At 38.0% G+C, this 13,503-nt stretch overlaps 1 protein-coding gene across 1 annotated transcript in view; it reads left to right on the top strand.

Moving 5' to 3' along the window:
- The window catches only part of LOC124804807 (katanin p60 ATPase-containing subunit A-like 2), a 183,918-nt gene that overhangs the window by 125,934 nt on the left and 44,481 nt on the right, over window positions 1-13,503 (top strand). The window contains exon 9 of the mRNA XM_047265144.1: window positions 10,664-10,860. Coding sequence (XP_047121100.1) covers window positions 10,664-10,860 — 197 coding nt within the window. The remainder of the gene's footprint in view (window positions 1-10,663; window positions 10,861-13,503) is intronic.

A 13,503-nucleotide genomic window follows, 5' to 3' on the forward strand; every position in this document is an offset into this window, starting at 1 on the left:
GACACAGTTTAATGTGCTGAGCATTCATTAAAAATTAAAATTCATTCATGGAACACATTGTGCTTTGCACAATGAACAGAATGTAAGGAAGTGATTGCTGACAGAAAGGTTTATTCCCAATAAGAAGTAACCTTGTATACACATAGATATTTACATACTACAAGCCACCTGAAGGCATGTGGTAGAGGGTATTCTGGTACTGGTCCCAGTATCTTTCACTCTTTTCCTTCTCCATTCATGAGTGGCATGTGAGAAGAATTAATGCTGGTAAACCTCTGAATGAGCTCCAGCTTCTCTGATTTTCTCATTGAGGTCATTTTATAAGATATATGCAGGATGAAGTAATATGTTGCCCGCCCGGTTGGCCATGCGGTCTAACGCACGGCTTTTCAGGCGGGAAGGAGCACTGGTCCCTGGCACAAATCTGCCCAGTGAATTTGTGTTGAGGTCTGGTGAACCGGCCAGTCTGTGGATAGTTTTTAGGCAGTTTTCCATCTGCCTCAGCGAATGTGGCCTGGTTCCTCTCATTCCCCCTCAGTGACACTACGTTGGCAATTGCTGCGCAAACAATTTCTCCACATATGTGCACACCACCATTACACTATCACACAAACATAGGGGTTACACTCGTCTGGTGTGAGACGTTCCCTGGGGGGGTCCACCAGGGCCCAAACCACACAATAACCCTGGGTTTGGTGTGGGGCGGCGGAGGGGTGAAGCGGACTGTGGTACTCGTCGTGGGGTTGTGGACCACTGCGGCTGCTGCGGGGACGGAGCCTCTCCGTCGTTTCTAGGTCACCGGTTAACATACAATACAATACAATACAAGTAATATGTTGCTTATCTCTTCCTGGGATCTGCTGTCTTGAAATTTCAATAATAAACCTCTCTGTGATGCATAATGCCTCTTTTGAATTTGTTGAACATCTTTGTAGTGCTGTTGCACTGATTAATAAATGACCTCATGATGTAACATGCTGGTGTTCATTGGGTCTCCTCTATTTCTCTATCAATTTCCCAGACAGATGAGCGATGTCCAAGTGCTTTATAAGTCACTTCTTTCATGGATGAATGATATTTCTTAAGGTTCTCCCAATTAATCTCCAGCTGACATCTACTTTGCCTGCAATTTGTTTTTGTAGTCATTCTATTGTAGGTCACTCTGTATGGTTACTCCCAGGTACTTCACATTAGTTATTGATTCCAGGATTTATCTCCAATAGTATAAACAAACAGTAGTGCATTTCTTTGCCAATAAATGTTTAACACATTGCATTTACTTATGTTCCTGGTCAAATGCCAGCACCTACAGCAATTATCAATCCTCTGCAGGTCTTTCTCCAATTCATTACAGTCTTCTGGTCTGGTAATCTTCCTGTAGATAACTGCATCATCTGATAAAAGCCTCTTAGCATTATGAAGTTTTTGATGTTATTCCCTAGATCATTTGTGCAAGGTGATTCCTATTAAAAATCTCTGAAGTGATGTAGATGACACTGAGACAAGTAATTTAATATAATGCATATGAGGTCACAAATGTCAGGAAATACCCTAAAGTGGATGACAGATGTTCAAAATGTGATGTCACTAGGTGACATACCTTACTGCACATGCAGCAGTTGAGCCTATCAATCTGTCACACCTGCTCATCCCAACCAATGTCAAGTGTTCACATCAGCTCGGGCTGTTTTGTGGAGCTTTAGTGCGTGGAGTTCAGGGTTTGAGTCTTGCATCTGGCAGGCAGTGTTTTTTCATTGTGTTAGACAACTATGTGTTTATACTGACATATGATTTATTATTTTTTATTTACCAATCTCACAATCCCTGCTGGTTTATTGCAATGTACCGTACAACAAAAACCTACCATATCATATCACAAGTACATGAGTATAAGCTTCCAAATTCTGTCATTACCAGTAAATTACCTACATTTTTTTACACAAAATAAGAAAAGCCTCTACTAATTGCAGTGAGGACAATAATTTTGTGACTTCTATGTTTACAACAGATCACATTTACAAAATGTGTTCAAAATTGGCACAATTTGCTCAGATGCAATTATTGCACTCTCAATCATCCCCTGATGTCTAAGCCCAACTGCTGCATATGCAGTAATGTACAGCATCTGGTGACATCAAATATTCAACTTTTCTTGTCCATTTTTGGGGTATTTCCTGACATTTGTGACTCCATGCATTTTATATTATATTACTTGTCTCAGCGTCATCTGTGTTACTTGGGTTTTTTTAATGTTAATAAGTATCATCCAGTATTTATTTTAAACTGCAATGGCCCTATTGCAAATCCTTTGGGTACTCCTGAAATTACATTTATGTCAGTCAGTTTTGTTACATTAAGAGCAACAAATTGAGTTCTATCCACAAGGAAGTCCAGGATCCAATCATGAGTCTGGTCCAGTATCTGGTCCAGTACTCAGTAACCTTGTATTTTGTTCACTAAACAACAGTATCAAATGCCTTCCTGAAATCAATTAACATGGTTTCAACCTGCATACCATTGTCTATTGTGCTCTGGATCTCATGGGTGGGCAGAGCAAGAAGAGTTTTGCAAGATCTCCATTTGTGATATTCATATTGAGTTTTATGGAGGAAAATTTGGTTCTCCAAAAAAAGTCATAATACATGAGCATAAAACATGTTTCATAATTCTACAAAAGATTGACATCAATGATATAATCCTTTAAATATGTGCATCTGTCCTGTGACCCTTCTTGACTTGCACATTTTTCCAGGTAGCAGGTGCCATTCATTGCTCCAGTGATCTATAATAAACTACTGCTATTATGAGAAACATTTCTGTTGTATAATCTCACAGGTGCCTCATCCACTCCAGATGCCTTTCCACCATTGAATGATTTTAGTTGATTTTCTATTCTGCAGTCAAATACCTCAGTATCTGCCACTTTAGCATTCATACAATGACTGAAAGCAGGAACCATATTACACTCTTCTGACATGAAACAATTTCAGAAGATTAAACTCAGTACTTTGACCCCCTTTCTGTAGTCTTCCATTCTGGTGCTAGAACAGTCACTGAGTGACTGAACATGTGATGTCAGTATACTTCTTGATTTTATATAGGATAAAGCTCCTTAGGATTTTTTTATCAGATTGATTGTCAAAATTTTACTTACAGATTTATGAATACCTCAAATTGATCTCCACACACTCATCTTGAATTCATTCAGCTATTGTTTGTCAACTATGTTTCAACTTCACTTAAATCTGTGATGAAGCTCTCTTTGCTTTCATAGAGCTTTCTAACACAGCTATTGAAGCACACTGGATCTTTCCCATCCCTCAAAAACTTACTTTCCACATATTGGTCTAAGGCATATTGAACACTACTTTTGAATTTTAACCATTTAGGCTCCACATCTTCAGCATCAGATTTGAATATTTGATGTTGGCTAGTCAGACACACTGCAATTTGTATTGCTTACTCTTATAGACTTTCCTGAAACCATTACATGATGAATAAAGCAAAGTAGTTTGTTTTGCATCATTTGATTGTTAATTACATCTAAACATGAATGTGAAAGTAAATTAGATCATGAATAAATTGGCAGAATATTAGGTCTGAACAAAAGTACAAAATGAATGAGGAAAAGTGTACAATGTGTAATAGTATCGATGTATATTGCGAGTATTTGTGTTTTTTGTGCTACATCATCAGAAAAGTAACAGAAAAGAACACTGAAGCCAGAAGAAGGTATGAAGAAAACTTCACACATGGAGCGTCCACATTGTCATACAATGAATCAAGTGAAATAATACATTCAGACCCCTGCATCTGTGAGAAATGTGAAGCAAAAGGTGTGTGCGCGATATGTAAAACTGTGTTCCATTATAAATGTGTAAATACATATACAAAATGTAAGATATGGTTCTGCTCAAAATGTCTTCCAGATGATTTAGTTCACAAACTTAACAGAAAGACTGTTCAAACAAAACAAGGTTTTAAAACATGACTGTAACAAAGGCACACAACAGAATGCAAGTAAATTGTATGATAAATTTCACTCAGGTACAGGAACTTGTATGAACACTAAAACAAGTTATAGCATGTGTAAAAACTATGAGCAAGGTGGCAAAAATGGCATCATATGCATTATATGCAAAAGAGAGCTCAATTTATGGTACGAGAAACTCAGTCCGTCACATAAAACAACCAAAAGCACAATATCGGAGTGGAAAGGTGACACCGGTAACACCAGAGAGTTACTAAATTCACCAATTCCTTTGAAAAACCAATATGATGTACAAAGTACAGTAAGTGATGACCTCTGCATCAGAAAATGCTACTGCAATCATTCAGATACCTAAACTAGCCATTTCTGCACCCCTGAAGACTCGCAAACTATGACAACATGTACCAATGTCACAGCAAAAAATTCGTGATTGCATGATTAAACTTTATATTCTAGCCGATAGCCATGGATGCGGAATTGCCTCTCGTGTTAATGAGACAGCAGCTGTGAAAGTCACGAGCTTTGTCAAGCCAGGAGCGCCCCTCTCAGAAATAATGAATACTATCCATTATAAAGAAATTATGGAGTTATCTTCAGGTGACGTTATAGCTATGTTTGGTGGCTCGAATGATATATTGCCACATTGGTCTTGTGTAATAAAGGAGATAAGAGCTGCCAATGACCTTCTTTCTGATATATGCAAGCAATTCAAAAACGCTGATGTTGTTGATATTAATGCCCAGCCAGCGACATTGGGTGCAGGTTTCACTCATCACATGGCCTTCACTTGAACAGTCTAGGGAAGGAAATTGTGACCCAGAAATTACTGGAAAAAATCAAGAGGCACCTGCAAATATCTGCAACACAAACAGCAGTACAGCAGCATCAGTAAAATCGCCAAAGCCAGTTGTAGCAAGTGCAACACAAATGACAGCAACAAGCGGTACCACCCCCACCACCACCAGCACCACCACCACCAATGACAACATCAACAAAAACAATGACACAACAACAACAACAGAAGAAACATCAATAACAACTAAACCTACATCAATAGCAGAAGAACCATCAGTAGCTGAGGAAAAACCATCATCAGTTACAGCAGCAGCCCCACCTCCAGCAGAAACAGTGTCAGTAGAAAAAGCAAACACAGTCTCTGTACAAGAAACCATGTCATCGACAGCAGCAGCCACTGAACTTCCAACAACAGTAGCAGTTGATCAACACAGTCTGAGGAGGAGCCAAAGGCTAGGTACAGCTGCATCACTTAGTGATGATTTTTTATGGCACCAAATGAAGAAAAGGAAGAGATCGTGACAAATCATTCTGAAAAATTGCAGATAAGTGTAAAAAATCAGCAACAGAGCAGCACTTCACCAGGTATTGACAAAATAACAAATACTTGCAAACCTTTCAAGATAATGAGTCAAAACATTCAGTGTCTCAAGAATAAAGTGTTAGAATTAGAAGTTGCCAGAAACAACTTTGGAGACACCTCTTGTATTTGTCTATCAGAACAATTGTGCAGTGTCAGTGTATTAAGTCTTATAAATATAAGCAGTTTTGAATTAGCATCTCATTATTGCCACAGTTTTTGTAAAAATGATGGAGAATGCATATACACTAGGGCTGGGCTGTGTATAAAGTTAGATCTGAAGCATACCATCTAAATATTGAGAAACATTTTGAATCATGTGCCATAGACCTAAAATCTGAGGAAAAGCACAAAAAACTAAGTGTCGTATCAATATACAGGTCACCACCAGGTGACAAAAACATATTTTTTTTAAATTTGGAAACAGTTCTAAACATTTTGTATAACAATGAAGTGAACTTATTACTATGTGGGGATTTTAACATCAACCTCTTAATTGAAAATGAAGAAAAAAAGACAGCTTTTGAGTATCCTAAACAGCTTTCACATGAAAGCACTCTTCAAGGACCCCACTAGAATAACAGCGTCATATTCTTCCCCATTAGATGATATCTTTACAAATATCGAAAAGGATGTTACTGAGGCACAAAACGTAAACTTAGGTCTTTCACAACACACTAGTAACACACATAAATTCTTCTGTACCTGAGGTGGTTAAATACAAGTGGGAATATACAAGGCCCTTCTACCCAGAAGAGGTAAATATTTTTATTCAATCATTGGGAAAAGAAACCTGGAAAGATGTATACTCAAAATCATCAACTGATGAATCATTCAATGTGTTTTATAATATTTTCATGTCCATATTTGAGATGTGTTTTCCAAAAAACTGACAAGAATTAATGTTATGCCAAGGAACAGCAGCCAGTGATGAATCATTCAATGCATTTTATAATACTTTCATGTCCATATTTGAAACGTTTTTCCAAAAAAACTGACAAGAATTAATGTTATGTCAAGGAACAGCAGCCAGTGGATAACACCCACTATCAGAATATCCAGTCAAAAGCTAAAACTTTTCAGTCAACTGAGAAAAGACAACCAAGATGAGAACTCTGCAGAATATGTTAAAACATATAAGAAAATTTATAAGAAAAGATTAAAAATTTCAAAAATAAAACCATTGTATAAAAATGGTAATATAAATGAAGTATGAAACTATAGACCAATAGCTTTGTTATCTGTATTTTCAAAAATAATAGAGATTGTCATCAAAAATACAATGATAAATTACATCAAAAAATTCAATCTCTCATCTGTAAACCAAGCAATACACAATGACAAAGTAATAATAGGGACAGCAAACAAATCGAAAGCAATATGGAATATAGTAAAAAAGGAAACAAACAAAAGTGTTAAAAAGCAAGATGACATTGTATTAAAAGATAATCGTGGTGTGTTACTCAGAAATGGTACTCTAGCAAATTACATAAATTACTATTTCATAAACACTCCAGTCAATCTGAGTAAAAATTATGCCGGTAATATTAGCAACACAGATCAAAGAGGGCAAAGTGGTAAATCAGTATTGCTATGTCCCACAAATAAATTAGGAGTTCTTAGGATAATAAAACAATGAAGAATAAAATGTCCTCTGGAATTGATGAGTTACCAGGTTCAGTCATAACTGTTGTGCTCTTCATATCATTAACAGAAGGGGCGTTCCCACAAAGATTAAAAATTTCAAAAATAAACTATTGTATAAAAAGGGTAATATATATGAAGTGGGAAACTATAGACCTATAGCTTTGTTATCTGTATTTTCAAAAATAATAGAGATTAATTACAAATTACATCAAAAAATTCAATCTCTCATCTGTAAACCAACATGGTTTTTGCAAAGGCATGAGTACAGAAACAGCCATTACCCAATTCATCGAAAACATTGTAATGGGACTTGACAGAAATAACAGTACAGTAGGAATAAACTTGGACTTATCGAAGGCATCCGATACTGTTGATCATGATATCTTGCTAGACAAACTAGATGCTATAGGTATACAAGGAGTTGCATTAAAATGGTTTCAGTCATATCTCCACAATAGAAAACAGGTAGTAGAAATTACCTCAGCAAACAATAAAAACCAAAGCATTGTGTACAGATTGGACCTGCAGACTGTACCAATCGGAGTACCTCAGGGCAGCGTTCTAGGACATCTCTTATTTCTTATATATATTACTGCTATCAAGATCCCAATCAGTGGTAAGCACATAACTTTGTTTGCTGATGACACAAATATTGTTGTAACAGGCATAAATAGCGTATTGTCCACATCTGCAACCAGAGTTTTGGAATAAATATGGAACTGATTTGAACTGAACAGGCTAACATTAAATATTTCAAAAAGTAATTATATACATTACAGGAAAATAAAATCTCATCATGAGATGAACCTCAAAATTCGAAACAAACAAATTGAAATGGCAGCTACCACAATTCTTAGGTGTGCAAATTGATGAAAATTAGACCGGAAAGCCCACATTCTCTACCTCACTAACATGTTAAGCTCTGCTTGCTATGCATTATGCATAATTAGTACTGTATGTAGGAGAGAGTGTAGCAGAACTGTCTACTTTGCTTACATCCATTCTGCTATCACCTATGGACTCAAGATTCAAGATTCAAGATTCAAGATTCAAGATTCTTTATTAGCCATTGATCATGCAAGATGAAATAGGCTTCGTCAGTACATAAAATAATATTAATATTCCAGACACTATATATAAGGCATAGATATAATTAGCATATGAGTAACTTACAAATAACCTAAACCTTAAGCAGGTGACTACAATGGTTAATACATATTCTTGTTTCAGATACATACAAAGGTACCAAAAATGAGTTACATTGTAGTAGCAAACACAGTAGTTACGTAACACATCATAACACTGGCAAATAAAGTAGTTACCTAACACAGTTGAAATACAAAGGTATTAGATATGAAATATTTTGTAACAGTATATATAGTAGTTAATTAAGTTAATTATGCAATTACAGGTTTATCTCTGTGCTACTCAGATCATAATATTCTTGCATAGAATAAAATGGATTGTCAGATAACCAATTGTACAAATTTTGTTTAAGAATTTTTGTGGGCATGTCCTGAGCAGATTGCGGTAGTTTGTTGAATATTTTTAAGGTATTCACTTTGTGTGAGTTACTACTTTTTGTTAGTCTGTGTCTTGGTATATCATAATCTGCCTTCCTTCTAGTGTTGTAGTTATGAATTTCTTCCCTGACAACACCTTCCATACCATTGTTTTTAATGTGTAACACACAGATATAAATATACAAGTTTACAATGGTCAACAGTCTTAGCCTTATAAAGAGAGGACGACAGTGCTCCGTGGGACCGACTTTACACATTATGCGCAGCATTCTTTTCTGCATCAACAAAATTTTGTTACTGTGAGAGCTGTGCCCCCATATGAGAAGGCCATGTGTAATATGTGACTGGAAGAGTCCACAGTACATTGTTCTCAGAAAGTTCATGCTAATCATGTCCCTAAGTTTCCAAAGGAGATAGGAGACTCTTGAAAGCTTTTTGCAAACCTGATTTACGTGTTCTTCCCAATTAAGTTTGGAATCAATATGCATTCCTAATAGTTTTACAGTTTTGTTTTCTATGGTTTTGGGTAACCCTAAGAGAAGCTGTTGTGTTTTCTCTGAGTTACACAGTAATTTATTGGATGTGAACCAATGGATGGCTGATTTGAGTGATTCCTGTGTGTTATTGTCCAAAGCTGAGATGTTCTGATGTGAGGTGAGGAGGGTTGTGTCATCTGCATAGCATATGGTAGTACTATTTATGTGATGAGGTAGGTCATTGATGGCTATGATGAAGAAGAAGGGTCCCAGAACCGAGCCCTGTGGTACACCAGTACTAACTGCTGCTACAGGGGAGTAATTATTTTTAACTGAGACAAACTGTCTTCTATTATGAAGATATGACTCTATTACTGCTAATGCTGGGTTACATACACCATAAAATTCTAGTTTTGCAACCAGGGTGCCAAAGGGAATGCAGTCAAAAGCTTTGCTCAGATCACACAAGACAAGTGACACCATATTCCGGTCTTCAAAGGCTGTTAATGTCTGGTCAACAATTTCCAGGATGGCCGCAGTGGTATTTCTGCCCTGTCGGAATCCGAACTGACTATTGCTCAAAAGGTTGTGTGTCTCAAAATAGCTACTTAATTGAGTGTACATAAGTGACTCAAATACTTTAGAAAATATTGGCACAATTGAGATTGGGCGATAACTTTTAGGAAGATGTTTGTCACCCTTTTTAAACACTGGAATAACTTTGGAAATTTTGAGGGAGTCGGGAAACACTCCTGACTGTAAACATTTATTAAATATGAATGCCAATGCCAATGCCAATGCCAATGCGATCGAGTCTACAGTTTTTTTTACTATGTAATTGGAGAGCCAATTACATAGTAAAAAAAACTGTAGACTCGATCGCTAAACCATTGGCATTCATATTTAATAAATGTTTACAGTCAGGAGGCTGTAAGGCAAACATGAAAACCATCTTCACTTTACAAAAATGAGCTGTTAGAATAATTTCAAACAGTACAAGGCTAACACCTTCCAAACAGTTATTTCAACACCTAAATAGTCTAACTTTACCATGCCTCTATATAAAAAAGTGTTGTTAGTAAAAAATGCACATTGATAATTATAAAACCAACTCAGATCTTCATTCCTACAATACAAGAATGTGCAATGACGCCCACATAAAAACAGTAAACAAGGCTTTAACACAAAAACAAACCAACATACAGGGTACTGTTTTCTGCAACAAACTTCCAACTCAGCTAAAAGAAAGAAAAACTTTGTCTACATTCAAGGAAGCAATATTTAAACTCTTAATGACCAAGTGCTATTATAGTATAAATGAATGTCTGCAGTAACCTTGTAGCAAGTAACTACATTCATTTATTATCTGTTAATAGTATCATAAATCAAATGCTTGCCACAGCCTCAATGTTAATTTTTCTGAACAGAAGTGTTAAATCAATTATTTGCTTGTAATGTATTTAATGTGAAAGCCCCCAAACAAAAATTTTAAATCAATTATTTACTTGTAATGTATTTTATGTGAAATTGAATTGTTAAATTCTTACACAATGGTTGCACCATATTCTACAGACGTGACAGCATTACCTTGCTGCCACTTTTGTGAGATAGAATTCATGTGAAGTATTCTAACGATAAAGTGTGTTGGTAGGTACTGTTTGACCTGGCTCGCCACTATGCGCCATCCACAATATTTCTCGATGAAATCGATGCTCTTGCTTCTCATCGTGATGGGTTACTGGAACATGAAGCATCTCGTAGACTGAAAGCTGAGCTACTTATTCAGATGGATGGAATTTCCTCATCTCATGACAGTGTCTTTCTATTGGCTACATCTAATCTCCCATGGTAATATTACACAAGAGACTTAAATGTAACATGTACTTATGGAGTCTGTCTGGTAATGTATAGAGAACCTTTCTTTACTAAAATAAAAATAATATCTTAAATAATGTTTTAATAAAAACAATTGATCTCTGTAGAAATGAAGCATTGAGCTCTTGACAGTCATATGTACGGTGTGTTGCCTTATGGCACTGAAAATTTTTCTTTGCAATGACTGGCTGAGGGAAAAAACTGATATGATCATTTACATAATTTAGGAATCTCTCTCTCTCTCTCTCTCTCTCTCTCTCTCTCTCTCTCTCTCTCACACACACACACACACACACACACACACAGGCAGCAGTAGTGTGGGATAGGAATGCAAAAGAGAGGGGCAGGAGGTGCATGAGACAGAACTGTGACACATTGGCACTATTTATTGAGAGAAGTTATTGGGTTAAACAAAAAAGAGAAAATCCTGAAAATAAACTAAATCTGATTCCTCCTCTTGGAATGTCCTTCTGTTACAAATAGCAAGATAGAAATCTTACTGGCGACAGCCACAATAAGATCATTTCGGGTATATGTGACCTCCTGTGAATACAATTTCAGTCCACTGCCGTTATTGGAGAGGTAACATTTGATAATAGGAATGCATATACAGACAAAAGCTCAAAAAATAAGGCATCACTTCAAAAATTGGCCTTTAAAGACTCAAAAGCTTTAGACACACAAATATTCAACTTCTTGCTTACAATACAAGAGAAGGGAAGGTGCCACTCACCATATAGTGGAGATGCTGAGTCGCAATAGGCACAATAAAAAGATTCACACAATCATAGCTTTCAGCCATTAATGCCTTTGTCAGCAGTAGACACACATACACACTATACACACTCGCACACACACACTCACACAAGTGCAACTTGCACACATGTCTGCAGTCTCAGACAGCTGAAACTACACTGCGAGCAGCAGCACCAGTGTGATGGGAGTGGTGACTGGGTGGGGGTAAGGAGGAAGCTGGGGTGGGGAGGGGGAGGGATAGTATGGTGGGAGTGGTGGACAGAGAAGAGCTGAAGTTTGGACGCTGGGCAGGAGAGAAGGGGGGCAGGGGGTAAGTAGCGGAAAGGGGAGAAATAAAAATAAAAAGAAATTAAAAGACTGGGTGTGGCAGTGAATTATGGCTGTGCACTGCAAGAATGGGAACAGGGAGGGGCCTGGATGGGTGAGGACAGTGACTAACGAAGGTTGAGGCCAGGAGGGTTACAGGAATGTAGGATGTATTGCAGGGAAAGTTCCCACCTGCGCAATTTAGAAAAGCTGGTGTTGGTGGGAGGGATCCATATGGCACAGGCTGTGAAGCAGTCATTGAGATGTTTGGCAGTGTGATCAGCTACAGGGTGGTCCACTTGTATTTTGGCCACAGTTTCTCGGTGGCTATTCATGCGGACAGACAGCTTGTTGGTTGTCATGCCTACATAGAATGCAGCACAGTGGTTGCAGCTGAGCTTGTAAATCACATGACTGGTTTCACAGGTAGCCCTGCCTTTGATGGGATAGGTGATGTTAGTGATTTGAGCCATGAGGTAAGGGATTGGGAGCAGGGGTTGTGTAAGGATGGATGAGTATATTGTGTAGGTTCGATTGACGGTGGAATACCATGGTAGGAGGAATGGGAAGGATAGTGGGTAGGACATTTCTCACTTCAGGGCACTACAGGAGGTAATCGAAACCCTGGCGGAGAATGTAATTCATTTGCTCCAGTCCTGGATGGTTTTGAGTTACGTGCAGAATGCTCCTCTGTGGCCAGACTGTGGGACTTTGGGAAGTGGTGGGAGACTGGAAAGATAAGGCTCAGGAGATTTGTTTTTGCACAAGGATGGGAGGATAATTACGGTCAGTGAAGGCTTCAGTGAGACCATCGGTATATTTAGAGAGGGACTGCTCGTCACTGCAGATGCAATGACCACGGGTGGCTAGGCTGTACGGAAGGGACTTCTTGGTATGAAACAGGTGGCAGCTGTTGAAGTGGAGGTATTGCTGGTGGTTAGTAGGTTTGATATGGACGGAGGTACTGATGTAGCCATCTCTGAGGTGGAGGTCAACATCTAGGAAGGTGGCTTGTTGGGTTGAGTAGGACCAGGTGAAGCAAATGGGGGAGAAGTTGTTGAGGTTCTGGAGGAATGTGAATAAGGTATCCTCATCTTCAATCCAGATAGCAAAGATGTCATCAATGAATCTGAACCAGGTGAGGGGTTTAGGATTCTGGGTTTTTAGGAAGGATTCCTCCAGATGGCCCATGAATAGGTTAGCATAGGATGGTGCCATGTGGGTGCCCATAGCCGTACCATGGATTTGTTTGTAATGACTTCAAAGGAGAAGTAATTGTGGGTGAGGATATAGCTGGTCATGAAGACTAGGATGGAGGTTGTTGGTTTGGAATCCATAGGGCATCTGGAAAGGTAGTGTTCGATATCAGTAAGGCCATGGGCTTTAGGAATGTTAGTGTGCAGGGAGGTGGCATTAATAGTTATGACCAGGGCACCATGTGGTAAAGGGAAAGGAAATGAGGAGAGTCGGTCAGTTAAATGGTTGGTATCTTTTATATAGGAGAATAGGTTCCAGGTAATAGGTTGAAGGAGTTGGTCTATGAGAACAGAGATT

This window comes from Schistocerca piceifrons, chromosome 7 (genome assembly GCF_021461385.2).
Source record: "Schistocerca piceifrons isolate TAMUIC-IGC-003096 chromosome 7, iqSchPice1.1, whole genome shotgun sequence".
Lineage (NCBI taxonomy): Eukaryota > Metazoa > Arthropoda > Insecta > Orthoptera > Acrididae > Schistocerca > Schistocerca piceifrons.